This window comes from Zonotrichia leucophrys, chromosome 3 (assembly GCF_028769735.1).
Source record: "Zonotrichia leucophrys gambelii isolate GWCS_2022_RI chromosome 3, RI_Zleu_2.0, whole genome shotgun sequence".
In the NCBI taxonomy this organism is placed as follows: domain Eukaryota; kingdom Metazoa; phylum Chordata; class Aves; order Passeriformes; family Passerellidae; genus Zonotrichia; species Zonotrichia leucophrys.
The window spans coordinates 54,586,951-54,603,696 of record NC_088172.1 but is presented as its reverse complement, the minus strand read 5'-3'; the positions used below and the strand labels follow the sequence as shown (position 1 = coordinate 54,603,696).

Here is a 16,746-nt window from a genome sequence, read left to right as displayed (position 1 = left end):
TTTTTGTGATTGCAGCAAGTTAATCATGTGCACCTGTGCTTCTCTCATTAGGAAGCTACGACGAGATTATCCATCCAAAATCCTGATGAATCTGAGCACAGCCCTGCTCTTTCTTAACCTGATTTTTTTGCTTGATGGCTGGATTGCATCCTTTGATATTGATGGCCTCTGCATAGCTGTGGCTGCACTTTTGCACTTTTTTCTTCTGGCCACCTTTACATGGATGGGACTGGAAGCTGTTCACATGTACATTGCTCTAGTGAAGGTGTTCAACACGTACATACGGCGATACATACTGAAGTTTTGCATCATTGGCTGGGGTGAGTTCACTAGATGCAATATTTACATAGGATGGAAGCTGCTGTATAAAATGCTTTTTGTAAATGCTGCTATATAAAAGCTCTCTATCAGAAATACAGAGTAGAATTTATATCAGTGTGTGGTTTCCTTCCCCAGCCTGCAGCAGTGCCGGCAAGCAGCCAGCCCTCTCTGTCACCGAGTTCCCCTGTGTGCTTCTGTGTAAATACACTCTCACTGGCACTCCCCACCCAGGGCAGCTCCCAGCCCCAGAATGAGTGGAGAGACCAGATAAACTGGTCTTGTTTTCCAAAGAGGCCAGAGTGGGAGAGGGGAAATGTGAGTGCTGTGTCAGAGTTGGAGGGCTGTGTCACACAATGAATGCAGAAACTTTTGCAGTTACTGCAAAGCCTATGGAGGTTTTGCATTGACTTTCAAAAACTTAAATTCCAGCTTAAATTTTCTTGCCAACAAGCACAAAGCCTATTGTGGAATGACAAACAACCAAAATTTTCTGAGATTCAGCACAGCATTTAAACCACCAAGAGATCCTGGCTGCCCTAAGCAATGTACACAGCAGGACAGAAATGGAAAAAGTAATACTGAAAAATAACTGCAAGGCTCAGGCAGCAAGACTTTTATTCTTCATTTTTGTCTGTATCAGGAATCTGTGGTTTCTCCCTGAATGCGCATATTGTGTTTGAAATCATACAACACAATGCAAAGCCATTAACCTTAGGCTAGAGCACTGACCTCAGTGCAGCTGATAATTGATGTCTTTCCATTGGCAACTAGCATCCTCTTTGGCAACCTCAGCAGAGGACAAGGACTGAGTGGTCGGAAAAGCAAATTAACCTCTTCCCCTTTGAATCTGTTCTGTTATAGCAAGGATAAGACATGTAAATAAGGCATATCAGGAAACATGCATTTCTTTTGTGTGAGCTGTACCTTTCTGCAGAGTTTTCTTCTGCATAGTTGTCCATTTTCCCAAATACTCCCTCTGCTTTTATATTAAAAAATACATAGTTTGCTTTATGGAAGCAAGGGGACCACATATAATATGTATAGTGCTGTAGAAGATATATAATATGGTGCAGATAATATAATGTGGTTGAGAGAAACAGTGGAGAAATTACAGATTTAAGTTCATGCTCCCCAGTTACGCAACTTTATGAATTCACATTAGCATAAAAAAATACCTCAAAAAATTCCTCTACTAGATCCCATTTTAATAATTTGTTAATCTTTTCACTGTATAATGAGAGCCTGTGTGCAGCTGCAAATTTAACTTTGGGTAATTAAGGGATATTATTTTACTTTAGTTAATTATTTTATTTTAATTTCCTTATCACATACCAAACTTCTTCTGCCTTACAGCACATTACAAGGCTTATTCATTAATGCCTGTTAATTGTTTTGATAGTTCTGTATATTTGTACTGTTTGGAAAATTGTTTCCTTCTACCTTCTCAGTGCAGTTTTCTCAGGATGCTGTGCACTAAAGTAATAGGGATAGAGATATCAGTAATTCAGCTTAGCCTGGTGAATTTGAAAGTTTAGGAGATTTGACAGCTCACGAGTTTTCTTGTGTTACAGGTTTGCCAGCTCTGGTGATAGCAATTGTTTTAGCAAGTGCTAATACAAATGCAAGTCATATTTATGGCAAACAGTTATATGGCAGAGATGCAAGCGGGCAAGGAGGAGATGACTTGTGAGTATTTCTTTTGATCTCTTGAAATTTAGCATTTGTAGTTGCTTTGGAAAAGTCAATGGTGCATTAAACAAGCAAAAAGAAGCAAAACTCTGAATGATTAAGATCTGTAATGTGAAGAAGGCTGTTAGGAAAATTGGAGGTAAATCTGCATTACCCAATGCCAGGAACAAACATGCCTCTGGCAAAAGTTTTTTTCATGAAAATAAAATAAAAATACTTGTTTTGGTTTGTCTTAAATGAAAAGTATATTTTCTAGGTAAGACCAAAGAAAGAATTTGTATAAAAATAGTTTCCTTTGTAAGTCAAGCAGCCTTTTGCCAATGTAGTTCAATAGTCCTCTATGTTCTTCTCTTGAAGTCCAGATAATAACCCCAAATGCCAAAATTTTTATGTGAGTGCTCTTTTCCTTGCCTGGCAAAGCCTCATTGTGATAAATAAAACTTCAATTTTTTAAATTTTATTATAGTATCATGCTGAGCATTCAGGCCATTTGCTGCAAGAGGAATTAGTTAGAGCTCTCCTATGGCTGTCTGTCAAATGGCTACCTCAAAAGTCCTGCTTCTTCTACAGTCATGTTCAAGTTCTTCTTTAGCTCCAGTGGTAGAAACTTGAGATTTTGACAGTGAAGATCCAAGTTTGCCCATTCCGTTTCTAAAGCACTCAATGCTTCACACAGATGACAGCAGTGAATTTTTGTGTACTGAGTCCGAACTTTGTTCATGATGGGATTGCAGTTCCCACCATTTCCCGCTTTTTCTAACTAGTTTTAACTAAAATGTGATACAACCCTCAGATTTCTCATATTTTAGTACTGTGGGCCGTAGTCACTTAAGATGCCTCTGGGCTTCATCCTGTTTCCAAACAGAAAATGGACAAATGTTTCATTCTACACTATATTTCTGCATCGGTGGTATCAGAAATCAGCTCATTTTCCTTTAGTTGTATGATTAATGGAAGGACAGTTTCCATTAACCAAAAATGCTCCTTTATTTTATTTTATTTTATTTTATTTTAAATTTTTTTACAGCTGCTGGATCAAGAACGAAGTTGTCTTTTACGTGACTTGTGCCGGCTACTTTGGAATCATGTTTCTAATGAATGTTGCCATGTTTATTGTGGTGATGGTGCAAATCTGCGGGAGGAATGGGAAAAGAACCAACCGGAGCCTCAAGGAAGAGATCCTGAGGAATCTCCGCAGTGTGGTCAGCCTGACCTTCCTCCTGGGCATGACATGGGGCTTTGCCTTTTTTGCCTGGGGTCCCTTAACTCTTGCTTTCCTGTACCTCTTCTCAATTTTCAATTCATTGCAAGGTAAGCTGAATTTTTGTGCTGTGAATGAATAATATTTGATCCATTACTGTTCTGGGGCATGCTATGCCCAATGATTGGACCAGGGAAACTCATATCCAGGCTCTCCAGGTTTTCCTTTGATATTTAATCATCATTAGTTTCCCCTTATGTGGAATAATAATATCAACTACAGCTGGTTTGAATATCTTATGTAAATTAATTATGGTTTCAATGTCTTTTTCCATAAAATGAGCTATATTCTAAATAGAGCTCTTCCTAGCTAACAGTCTGTAGTGTTCTCTGTTGAGATACATGCTGTATGACCTTCACCATTTCCTTTCACTGATTATAACAAATATAGGAAGCCTTTTTCCTTACTTTATTTCTGTAGGGAATCTGTGAAAATCATAAATATTTTATTAAGGTATGAGAAACTCATAAAATAAAATTCAGTCCTGTCTCATTGTGGAGAGATAGCAGAGACATATGGAATAGTCTTTGCTTAAGAAAAATCCAGTGACAGTTACAGTCAGATTATTTTTCTTTCTGTTATTCAAGTTTTCAATATTTCACTTTTTCCAGCATAGCTTGTCTTTCTGAAAAATGCTGTAAATTGTAATCACATGGTTATAAATTACAGAATGATATCGCTGATATTTATAAAAATTTAACTCAGAGCTAAAATTTGCATATGTCTCAATTGCCATAAAATTCTCTACTAGTGCTTGCCCTATCCACCTATAAAGAACAACTAAATATGCAATGAAGAGAAAACCTGGAGGATATTGGAAGTCAGTGTGTTATGCCATACACATATTGACATAAAAATTAAACTTGCCAGGGGGAAGGGAATGGGAACCCAGAAAACCCCAAAAAGCAAACTCAAGAATGTCATTGAAAGAAACACATGTTATGCAACACAAATATTGAGATAAAAATGAAATTTTCTTAGGGTCAGCAAAATATCTTCTCTTTACGGAAAAAGTACTTAATATCTCTCTGTGCCGATTTTATCTGATACAGTTGAGATGCATTTACTGTGCTGAAAGATTTAGTGAGCTTTCATGGAAAGAAAATCATGTTGTGGGTTTTTGTTTGGGTCAGTTTCAAACTAAAATGCTAAGCAAAATGACAAAAAATATTTGGATGTGGTGTTCTTACTAGAGACTGTTTTTTCCAAAGGACACATTCTGATACTCCCCTAGCAGCCTAATGAAGTATTTACAGCATTGTGTCTGCGTTAGAAATTCACACAGGCCTAGAGAGATCAGAAGTATGGGAAGAACATGAAAAAAGACTTAAATTCCGAAAACCTTGCCGAGGGTCAAATTGAACAAGTTCTCTGTAACCAAAATTTCCACTGCAATCAATTAAGCTTGTATGTGCAGAGTGCATACAAGGTTGATCAACACTGCCTAAGTGGGGTAATGGCACTATTTAATGGAAGATGAATATTTGGAACACAGCTAAGTCAGAAGATGAAACTGAAAAAGATGAGAAGTAAATGTAGAAAAAAGAGGGATGAGATTTTCATGGATTGTGGTAGCAATGATGATGCAGTCCATGCTCAGGCACGTCAGATCAAGCAATAGGAGATAAAAATCTACTCTCTGAAGGTACTTATTGCTGTGTCAGAAAGAGCTAGGCAAAGCTAAAGAATAAAGGAAGAGGATGTTTAACATCCTATATAACTGGTGCAGTGTTCGTGTAGCAGTAAGGGGATGGAATGGGCCAAATCTGTATCAGAGAGCATTCCCTGGCAGCAGAAAGCATTTCAATATGGCAAGCCTTTCATCAGTATTAGCAGCTTAATTATGGAGATGTTGGTAAATACATCTGTTCTCTCTCATGCTTTTGAAAGCTGTATGAGTATTTCAAGCCATACCAGCAGCCTCCAGCAGCAGTTTTCTGTGCACTGGCAATGAAAAAGCAAATTGCAGCAACTGTTAGTGTTACTGTACTTTGCTGTTTCATCTACAAAGGAAATTCTTGACGCTCTCTCCTTGACGCTCAGAGTAAAAAATATGGGAACATTTCTTTTTTGGCTGCTCGTTTTATATATATGCCTGGACAAGCCAAATACTTTCAAGTCAGAGCCAAGTTAGAACCAAGCCTAGAATCTGATTTGTCTCTGGGAACCAAAACCAAAGCCGTACTACTAAAAGCACATTGTAAACTTAATGAATAATGAAATACAGAGAAAAAAATTCTGGAGACCAAGCCCAGACAGGGCAAAGGCAAAGTACTTAATGCAGTACATTTGTTTTGCATTACTATGGAATATGCATTTTCTTTTCAAATATTCAGAACATTCACTGTAATTTAATTAAACATCGATTTACTAAGTTTGTAAGCTGTGTAAAAACCCTAAGAAGAACTCTGGGTCATAAACAGCTTCATATCTCCAGCCCTATAAGAACTGATAGTGGTTGCACATTGGACTTGCTCTGTGCTTTAAACAAATCACATAGAAAAATATTTTACCAAATGCAAATACAGTAACCATAATCCAAGAAAGGTCACATTTGAGATGCATTAGGTCATGCCTTTTTTAAAATGTGCTTTTCCTTTTTTTTTCCCCATCAGCTCTTGAAAAACTTTGGAAATATTGTGTCTCATGACCCAGCCCCTACCTGAAGTTATCTTATTCCAGAGGTCTCAACGTGGCCTGATAAGCAAATACAAGTTCAATTCAATGACATGCATTACTGCAAAATTAGGCCTCAGCAGTTTGGAGGAGACAAGATAATTTGATTCTCCAAAACATTATAATCCAAGGATACTCTGCCATTGTGTTATGACAGTTGAAACATAGTAGACATTAGTATTCAGAACTAGTCATGATAATCATAAAGAAATGGTTTTAGAGGAAGCTACTTGACCATGTTTGCACACATTATGTAGCATTTATTCACATCTAAGATAAAATCATGAGGAATCTTGCAATAGCATTTTGCTGTCAGGTGTTCAGCCTCGGGTTGGCTCTCTCACAGACAGTACAAGTAAAACAAGAAATAGGCTAAGCCACAGAACAATAAAAGATTCCACAGCCAGTGCCAGCCTGAGAAGATTCAGGAGCATTTCCAACTACTATATTTAGCTCCAAAGTACATCTGTAGGTGATGAAAACATATCATATGCCCTGTTAAGACCTACCTTATCACATGGTAGGAAGCTTATCTCCTGTCTTGAAAATAAAAACTTTAAAATTCCATGAGAAAAATCAGCTCCACAAAAACATTCTTAAACACATTTGTTACAATTGAGTATGAAAATCTGTTAGTTTTTTTGGGAGCAAGAAGCTGGACTCCTAATCAGAACTTGTGAGCATATTCATTTTCATAATCATTCAGGTTCGTGCATGTGATGTACATAAATCCATGTGTGCTTTTTCAGCACTTGGCCAGCACTCAACCCACTACATTAGGACACCCCTAAGTGCTATTTACAAGATGTCTGGTTTTAAAAGAATACAGCCCACATTTCTGTACATACAGAACCATATCCAGGGGATAAAATATCTCCTTGCTAATATAATAATATTGGTATTTATTTTGCAGTTTCTCTCTTACACTCCTGTTGGGTGCAGAATAGTCATTTGCCTCAAAGAAAAGACCTTTCAATCATTTTCCTATAAGAAAAAAAAAAAGGAAAGAAAAATATGAACACTGAGCAATGTCAATAAAAGGCATCCTAATCTCTGTATTCTGATATACAGAGTATATTTACACATACTTACATGGCAACTAGAGGATGGGAAAACTTTAGTTAATTTCCATACCTCTTAAATGATGCATGGATAGCAATAACAAAATATTAAGAGGATTTTTTTGTTTGTATTTCATTGTCTTCTGATTACAAATTTCAGTTAATCTGTTTATAAGTACATGCTTCATTTGGTGTTCATTTTCTTTTGTCACAGGTTTGTTTATATTTGTATTCCATTGTGCTATGAAAGAAAATGTGCAGAAACAGTGGAGGAGACATCTCTGTTGTGGCAGATTCCGACTGGCAGACAATTCAGGTAAAGGCAGTTCACAACTCCCCTCCTTAGGTGCTGCAGTTGTCTATAAAAGTCCAGGCAAACAGCTTGCTATGTTATTTTAATATAATACAAGGTAAGCCAGAGATGTGGGTGATGGTTTTGGAAGGCTCATCAGATCCTAAAAGTAAAATTAAAAATAAAAAAATCCAGAGATTCAAACTTTGTCATTCCAAGCCCAGTCTTACTCATTTTCTCCTATAATAAAGTATGTTGACTTTGAATTGCGTGGATGGTTAAGCTGATGTACGAGCAATTCTAAAAAGTAGCATCGAAATGTTACAACTTCTTTTGCTTTTATCTTTGCCTTTTTTAAACTGTCCTGTCCTTAGCCATTGAACTCAGAGACTATTAGAGACTCAGAAATGTAGAAAATTCCCTTAACAGAAGCCTGATTAGGTTCTAGGAATGAAGTTCACCTTCATCTGGAACAGTCAGAGTGAAAGGAGAGACGTTGGTTTGGACACATGAGAAGTGCAATGCTTGGGCCACTATACTTATAGTTTCCTGCACCTTTGGCCATCTTGGATGGTATGAGACTGCTTTGTTCAGGCAACTGGCTCTTCCTTTGCTGTCTGATGTGGTGATTTGGACCATATAATTCTTTCTCATATGGTTCTTGTTCAATGACCAGTGTTCAAATCTACAGCTGGTGTAAGGTGACATAAGGTCATTGCTTTCTATGGTAAGCTTTCATTTTGTAGTAAGAAAACTTCATTCATTATTTCAAAGGGTTAATACAAACTAGGAAAATCATTTTCATTCTGATCACCCATCCAATTTATTTCATATGTTCAGTTTCTATGTGATTAATCCTGTAACTCCTGAACTGATAAACAAAGATAGATCAAATTATTTCTTTTTTTTTTTTTTTTACTGCTGTTGGGCAGCTTGTAAATATGGTAGAAATAAATATGAATATGGTAGAAATAAAAACATTAAGGATTTGAATATTTCAGTGGTATGGTTAATGTGATGTCATTATGTCTGGCATAAACCAGTTTATCTCCATGGGTTGGTTTTAATCTCCATAAACCTGACACTGTTTTCAGGCAGAACAGTGAGATAGAAATCAAATGTGAACTTGCAAACCTGAACACTCTAGCAACAATTTACTATAATTTGGTTTGATTTAAATCAAGACTAAAATGGCCCACGTGTCTTTGGCTTGGACTTCTCTTTCATTTTGTGAATTTAATTGAAGTGAAATAACAGTGAATAACAGCAAGATGACTAAATTGTGAAACCTCCTGCACTTACCAAAATTGTATGGTACAAAACTAGTTAGCTACTTTTATTCTACTGGTATTGGGACATTTGTGGTGAGTTTTTAAGTGTTAGTTTTCTTCAGTCAGTTTATTGGTATTAGCTATTTAATTTCATTTTAGAAGTTGCTCCAGCATAGGAGCCTATTGTGTTAATGTTTGGATCAAATTCTTTAAATGTGAACTACTGAACAAACTTTATTATGTAAATTGTGCACCAATATGCCAAACAACAAGCTAGTTGGTAGTATGTAGTATGTTCTGCAGCAGCAGCTGCAGATCAAACCCTCAGATGATGAGATCGTTGTAAATGATCTTATCACCTTTGGATTTTGCTCTTCAGGTCAGGAAAGTTTGGTATCCCTATACTGCTACAGAGCTCCTCTGCTCTTCCGCATTCTGGAAAGCTAGGTCATACTTGCAGTTCAGCTGTCCAGACAAACTATTGTTAGAATGTCAGAACCACCAATTTCAACTGTTTTAGTAGAGTAAATCAAGTTGGAATACTTTTATCATTCTTAAGAAACAAGAGGATACCTAACAGGAAAAGGATGGAGTATTTGTTATAAGCAATGCTAAGAAGTGCATCAGATATTTGAAATAATGATAATTGAATAAATTAGGTATTCATTACGGTAGTTATTAATGTAAAACTTCTCAATCATTTTTAGATTGGAGCAAAACAGCAACCAATATTATAAAGAAGAGTTCCGATAATCTTGGGAAATCCTTATCCTCTAGTTCCATCGGCTCCAATTCAACCTACCTAACATCCAAATCAAAATCTACGACGAATACATATTGCAAACGAAACAGCCATACAGGTGAGTTCTTGCACTGCAACCCAGTGCATCTGTGAGCACACAGATTTGTGTTAAAGGCACAGCAAGCATTTCTACCCCAAGGTAAAAGAGAGAAAATTTCATCAATTCATATAGTGCCAGTATTTTTTAAATGTATGTTACTCTTTAATAAGAACCATTACCTAATGTGCAATACATCCAATATATAGATCTGATCTCCATATGTTCCCGTACTAAATGAAATAGGCTTGATGAAAGCAAATTTTGCTTATTATCCTATTGTAAACACAGGGTAGCCAAAGCACAGAGAGATGGCGTTCTTCACCCAAGGTAACATGAAAGCTGGCAATACAGCTGGAAATAGGAATCAAGTCTTCAGAGTTCAAGTCCACAGCTGATTGTCTTGGTTAAACTCCTTTCATCTAACTGTAAAACATTTATGGGTAAAACGACAAATGGAGCCTACTCGGAAATGGATACTGTGTTCCCAGAGTATGCATTGTCTTGCCCTTCTGCAAATAGCCATATCTACTGCTTATTTATTTAGATATCAATGGCATATGTAATAAAAGGCATCATCTGTATTCCACTCATACCGTGAAAATGTGCTAAATTTAAGACTTTAAGGGAGCAAAGAAAGAGAGCAGCTGGAATGATTTGCAAGTTTGGTTGTGTCTGAGATAATATTTCAGAAATTCACTTATATAGTTCAGATTTTTTTTGTTACTCTGGTTTTGTGACTGCATGTTTTTGTCCTGTGTAAAGTCACATAGCATTATTATACAATACTATTTTATAAATATAGTGGAAATAAAATCTGCGACCATATTTAACTCAAAGGTGTGTTTACTTGTTTTAAAATATTTTCAGAAAAAAATGTTCAGATATGAAGTAGATGATTCCATTAGAATGCAAGTTATGTTCTTTCTGAAGTATTAATTAATTTGTTAAGCCCCCAATGTCTCATTTATGATGGGACATTTCTTGATGCATGGCATAGTTTCCAGGAAATACCTTCTGTTATTTTAATTGATGATCATTACCTGCTCCAGTTAGGCACAAACACTCCTTTTTTTAAAATTAATTACACTGTTGTTTTCTCACTGACCAAGATTCAGTGCATCCATTAGCATGAGGGATTGTGCATCAGGCATTTTAAGGGCTTAAAACTTTATTGAGAACATACAGGAAGTACATCGGCTTTGAATACAGTAAAAATGAGAAGTATCTTAGAAATTCCTGATGACTGATAGCACCTGAGCTTGCTCTCAGGACTGCTATTCACAGCTGCACTGGGAGCGCAGGGCTGGTGCCTGCCTCCCTGGGCTGCCTGCTGTCCCTGCTGCCAGGTCAGGTTCGGTGTGCAGTGCACCCAGCTGCCCTGTTCATTCATCTCTTCCCTGCAGGAGCACTTCTGCCAGCAGTCTTCCACAAACAGCATCTTTAATATGTGGCTATCAATTAAGAAGACTTAGTGCTGGAGTTTTTGCAAGGTGTTCTTGAAGTAAAACAAAGAAACTGTTCCAGATAAGAAGTAGTAAAGTTAAAAGAAACTTGCTCATATATATTTTTCAAAAATTATTAGCTTAATCCCATGCATAAATTTTTCCTTAAAAGGATTGCAGTTCTTAATGCAATCAAAGTTTTAACATGAAGATTTTTTTGGACATTAAGAGAATACAACAGTTTTCTTTTTATTTTTTGGAATTTTAATATGTTTCACTTTGTTCTCCAAAATACACGTTATTGTGATACTCCACGGGAATTTTTGATAACACTAGGTTTTTAAATACTGACATATCTTCTCATGTGTAAAAATAATAAAAGTAATATAAAATAATATTCGGATTCTGATTGTTAATACAGCTGAACTTCTCAGTTTGCCAACTTAGCTAAACTGCAGGCAAAGAATGCCATAGCTACATGTCTTGGCAAGTCTTGTTGATACATACGGTAATAATGTGCTCCCTGGAATTGACACAAGCATTCATGTGTTTGTGGTGTAGATAATGTCTTCTAAGGCCCTTTCCGCATCAGTGGTGGAGCATTACAGGTAAAGTGAGAATTGCTTTTGTTGAATGCATGGTTGGAACAGGGTGGAGGGATGCTTCTTGCATGATGTCCTCATTGACGCAGAGGATTTTGCTAATCAGAAACGCTGCTTATTTCTATTACATCTTGCACCACTGATGCTCAATCAAAGGACAAGCATGCTTCAAACTCTGGGTGTCTGCACTCTGCATGGGGCACACAGCATTTAGAGGAGACCATTTTAGAAAACAGACATCATTGTCCTGAAATTAATGCCTGTGAGCAGTAGTATGGGGAAAGGAGATTATCCTGAAATTACCCATACACAAAGCATACATTAAAAAGCAAAAACAATCTGATTGGGTTCCAGAAGATTCTTTAGTATTTATCAAAGTTATTACAGAAAATTTAATATACTTATATTTGGTCTGTGGCCATTACTGGATTAGTCTTCTAGACACTGAGATTTTTATATCCATTAGCACCCAAAATTACTCCTAATGATGAATTATATATGCCTGAAAGCCGACCTATGAACTGCTGCTTGAATACAGAATGCATCAACCCTCATGGGTGAACAAAAGAGGTCACTACGGCATCTTGTGCCCCAGCTGTCTACAGACCCAAACCAAACTACTTGTAGAAAGTACTTAAATATCCTCTGTAACACTTCAGTGAATCAGAACTTAAGACGATCTCTGCAGAGAATTTGGTCATACAGCTCACACTTTAGGGATACATGATTTTGACCCTGTACTTAGATGTGAAGCCATTGGTTAGTAAATGCATACATTTGAAAGGCTCTCAGTACTCAGAAATTTGCCATTGGACATGGAGTTACTCACTGTAATTCATGAACATTCTTGCGTGCTTTGAAAATTCATCCTGATAAGCCTCAACATGCCTGTTTCTGTTTTAATGAGTGAAACTGGTTTGATTTCTCTGTCTGCAATCCATTTCTCCTTTGTGCTCTTTTATGGCTTGGCATCATGACTTTTCCAGGGATGGGTTACTTTTCTTTTCATTTCTAGTTGGTTTATTTCTAAGAAAAGTTTTTTATGAAGTCATGGTTCAAGTAGTATGCTTAATTCTTAAATGATCCTTTAACAATGAATTTTAGGAGATGACTTCACCGAGGTCCAGTAAACAGCCATCAAAAATATCACTTGTAGAAGACATTTCTTCCCAGGGTGCTCCACCTTACTGCTGGCTTGCAGTGGTACAGATCTTGCCCAGGCTCAGGGAATTTATTCCAGCTTCACTACGTGGAAGAGATAAGAAAGAGAGCTCGGTTAGGACAGCATGCTTGAGAAAATGAGAGACAAGCTCTCTCCTTCTCATTTCTCGCTGCGTTAGCTCTACCTACTGACCGTTCTCTGAACAGCAGGAATGCGAGCCGCTGAAGCGGACTTTCCCAGTCTGGCTGGGAATTGCCTTGCTTCTTTACCTCTTCAGTTCACCCTTGGCCTCTAGCTGATGGACTCTGAAGGGAGACCCCGTTTTACATCCTTTCCTCCTTAGTTTTCAGCCTGCACGTTATGGAAAAAACAAGGTGAGGCTAGGCAATCACAAAGTTTTGGCTCTGGTTATCTGCATTAGGAGGAAAGACATCCTCTGCTGCATTCAGCGCAGATTATATTATTTCTGTGCCTAGCTCAAAGCATCCACTGTTGAAATAATTAAATCTGTTCACCGTCATTCTACAGTACTTTATTATGTGAAGATACTATTTATGGAGATCCAGTGCTATCAAAATATTTTTAGTTTGTAAGATTCAGAGCATCAGCAGTAAATTAATATGTTAAAAGGTCATAGGAGTCAGTAACACTTTAGGCAAAATAATAGAGGGATAATTTCAAGAGATACCTGAAAGGTCTGCCCACAAAACCAAATATCTCAAAAGAATTTATAAGAAGCAATCTTAAGTCAAAAACTTATTTTAGGGCAGTAATTTAGTTCAGCAGTAGTGACAATTGAAGGCATATCAGTGTGGGAGTGACACATCTTTTGAACTGTGAATTTGCTTAAGAGGCCCTAACTACTTCTTGTTGCTTTTTCTTCCTCTTAGAGAATGTTTTTCTTGACAAGCCATCTTCAAAATTTGCCCAGGAGGATGGAGAACAGACATCAATCATCCCTGTCCATCAGGTTATAGACAAAGTCAAAGGATACTGCAATCCCCACTCCGACAGCTTCTATAAAAATATCATGTCCGACACATTTAGTCGCAGCACAAAGTTCTAACTGGGTTTCTGATTTGCTGGTTTTTTAATCAGAGGAATACAAAATGTCTGCCTGGAATTGAGACTATTGAATGTCATAAAATGTGATCTGTTCAGTTATTTTTTCCCAGTTTATAGTGTTCTTCTGCAAACAGCTTCCACTTAAGGACTGATTTTTTTTAAGTTTTTACTGTTGCGGAAAACGACAGTTTTTTACCATGATATTGAGCTGTTTTTAAATGTGTGCCAGCCAGCATGATGCCTGGACAGCTAATTATAATCTTGTAAGACTGAAGAACCACAAGCCTAACTTAAAATAATATAATCCAAACAGAAGCAAGTCTTGACTCCTGAAGAAAATAGCAGACATATCATGCAGTACAGGCAAGCTTTTATTGAGCAGTTTTATGATGGTCTTTTTTGTTTTGAAAAATATGGATTTTCCCAATGGCACTAGTGAGATTCTTGCTTCTTGAATGTCTAGTGCTCTTTATTCATAAGTGAATAAAACCCCACCACCCCTTAAAGGGTTATTTTAAAACATTTTTGCCTAAATATACCTGGTCATGCAAACCTTACTCACCAAAACAGCATATGCTGTAAATGCAGGCAAATTTGTATCCATATACATAGAAAAACAGTTTACACAGAGTTGTGTTTCAGCATTTATTGATTGGTATGCATGAAATGCAGTGTCTTCCATCTCAAGTCTGTGTTTAGTGTTTTTTTTTCACAAAACAAAATAACAAAAAGGCATTCAACTATATATAGTTATATAAATATATACCTAGAACTCTCTCTACACATATTTTTTATAACAATACACACAGTAAATATGACAGCATATACCAGAGACAATCTAAAAACTATGGACGGTGCTAAAATTTAAGTCTAAATATTTAAAATGCAAGATGAATTCTTTGTAAACCCATGAGTGTCAATCTCTGTATTTCACATATACTGTATGTGTAGACACCTCCATCAGATGGCATTGCAACATTAGGATAACCTGGAACATGTTTACCAAAAATAAATAACATTTTTCTGGGCACATAACAGTATCAGTATCCCTTTGTTGTCCTTTTGGATGACATGACTGAGGTTGTTGGATGCTCAGAGTTTAAATGTTCAGGCAATGTTAAGGGATTTCATATTGCTATGCTGTGTCCATGGCACTGAGGGCTGTGGGGGGGTGTGTGCAGAAAACAGACAAGAGCCTAAAATGCTTACTTGTTTTACTCTCTATAAATGTGTGACATATTAGCAAGTGACCTTGAGTGCCAAAAGGGCATCTCTCCTTATGAACCATGTTTCACCCCATGGCGAGCTTTATAAAAATTGTAGCTGCACGTGTTTCTGAAGGCATGTGCTGAAACATAAAGGGTTTTTCAAGTACGGCATTCAGAGGAGAATGTCTCCTAATGGAGGTTTTAATTTTTTCAATTATCCCTTTTTTTAACCAAAATATTTTTAGCCACGTATTTAATTATTTGCATTCAGAGAGCATAAAGTTGTGCTGAGATTTTTTGATTGCCAAGCAGGTGGATGCTCAGTGATGAGGGATGTGTGTTTGTGCTTTCTCTGCTCTTTGCATGTGCCTTTGTGTGCAGAGATCATTTAATGCTGTGACCGCACAAACGGCACATTTCCCGTGGCTGCAAACACCTGGTGGGACGAGGATGTCCCGATGGATCCCACCTGGGAGCACCGCTGTCACTACACAGACCTGAGCAACACCTCTGTCTCATAACTGCAAATACATTTGTGGTGTGTGAATGGAGGTCAGCCTCATTCACTCAAACTGTAATTAATAACAGGGAGGAGTGTTGTCCGATATCTTTAATAATTGAAATAATTTACAGAGAGATTATGTACAAGCATTTACTGAACTTATATTTTATCTTCCCACTTGCTTAACTACTGTAGGTAATAGTGTTCACATAGCAGCTTACTGTGAGATTTCTACCTGATTAAGATGTTCAAAAGTGAAGGAGAAGCAAACATTCCTGAAAAAAATGAGGAATCAATAAAATATAACAGATGAAAAATATATAAATAAAAAACCCACAGCATCCTGGATGAAGCTGAGCTGTAACCTATCAGTTTAATGTACATCTACCTGTATTTTTGCTGAATTAAGATTTTTTTCTCTTTTTTTACTACCATGTAGTAATCATAAACTGTCTGTGTCACTTAGCTGCTCTTGAATGCTCTCAATTCTACAATGTAAAGCTTTCTGTTTTGTAGTTGACATGCTGTAACCTCCCTTGTACATATTTATTTATTTGTGAGGTTAAATATGTCAAATATACTTAGCACTATAATGACTGTTCTTGTTACTTTAATGCTAAGTTTCTGCTTCATCATAGAAGAAGAGGGAATGAATAATTTCTTATATGTTTTTTCTAAGTAACTTGTGAAACAGTTTACTGTAGCTCTACCTTTTGCAACTTTGAGGAAACTTGTCAGTGTAATTTGTGATACTAGTCAGTGAAATATAGTGTAACAGGTTTGAAGATGGACTAAAATGGAAAGAAACCTTTTCAAGTAAACATTTTTATGTTAGTGTTCCAAATAATTAAAGTCTTTTAATAGTGAATGGTTGACTTTTATTTTTCCTTTTTAGTGTTTAATGGCAAAAATTACACAGTGGAACTCTGGAAAATAGTCTTGTGGTTTTTTAAGTACTTGAGACACGTACATGCCTAGCCAAAATGTTGGAAATAAATGTGCAAGACTAACTCCATCTCATCAGGGGAACACATTTTGCAGAATATGCCTTTCCCTTTTGTAATTTATTCAATGCCACATTCAGTGAATGACCTGGAAGTTATGCAATCTCTTTTATTTACGGTGGCAGTCACGGCATAGAAATTAAAAGAAAATCATGGCAACTGACAATACGCTGCGATGATATTTTAAAGTAATACAAATGAATAATTTAAATCTCAGGAGTTATTCCTTTCTATTTGTTTCTCTGCAGCTGAATGTAGTCCCTCATTATCAATATTTTCATTCAACCTATAATACTTTGATCACCACTGAAAATTTTGATTCAGCCAGTCACGTGATAAATACACACT

General features: G+C 36.8%; 1 protein-coding gene across 5 annotated transcripts in view; it reads left to right on the top strand.

Moving 5' to 3' along the window:
• ADGRG6 (adhesion G protein-coupled receptor G6) overlaps nt 1-16,199 on the top strand; it is a 113,977-nt gene extending 97,778 nt beyond the window's left edge. For 3 of the 5 annotated variants that reach the window (XM_064708286.1, XM_064708285.1, XM_064708290.1), the window contains 6 exons: nt 52-320; nt 1,893-2,007; nt 3,038-3,321; nt 7,223-7,324; nt 9,279-9,431; nt 13,510-16,199. In XM_064708286.1, coding sequence (XP_064564356.1) covers nt 52-320; nt 1,893-2,007; nt 3,038-3,321; nt 7,223-7,324; nt 9,279-9,431; nt 13,510-13,685 — 1,099 coding nt within the window. In that variant the 3' untranslated portion in view covers nt 13,686-16,199. Of the gene's footprint in view, nt 1-51; nt 321-1,892; nt 2,008-3,037; nt 3,322-7,222; nt 7,325-9,278; nt 9,432-9,701; nt 10,250-11,416; nt 11,464-13,509 lie in introns of those variants that run through there. The other 2 variants (XM_064708288.1, XM_064708289.1) reach the window with 2 other exon arrangements.
• The last annotated feature ends 547 nt before the right edge of the window (nt 16,200-16,746 follow it).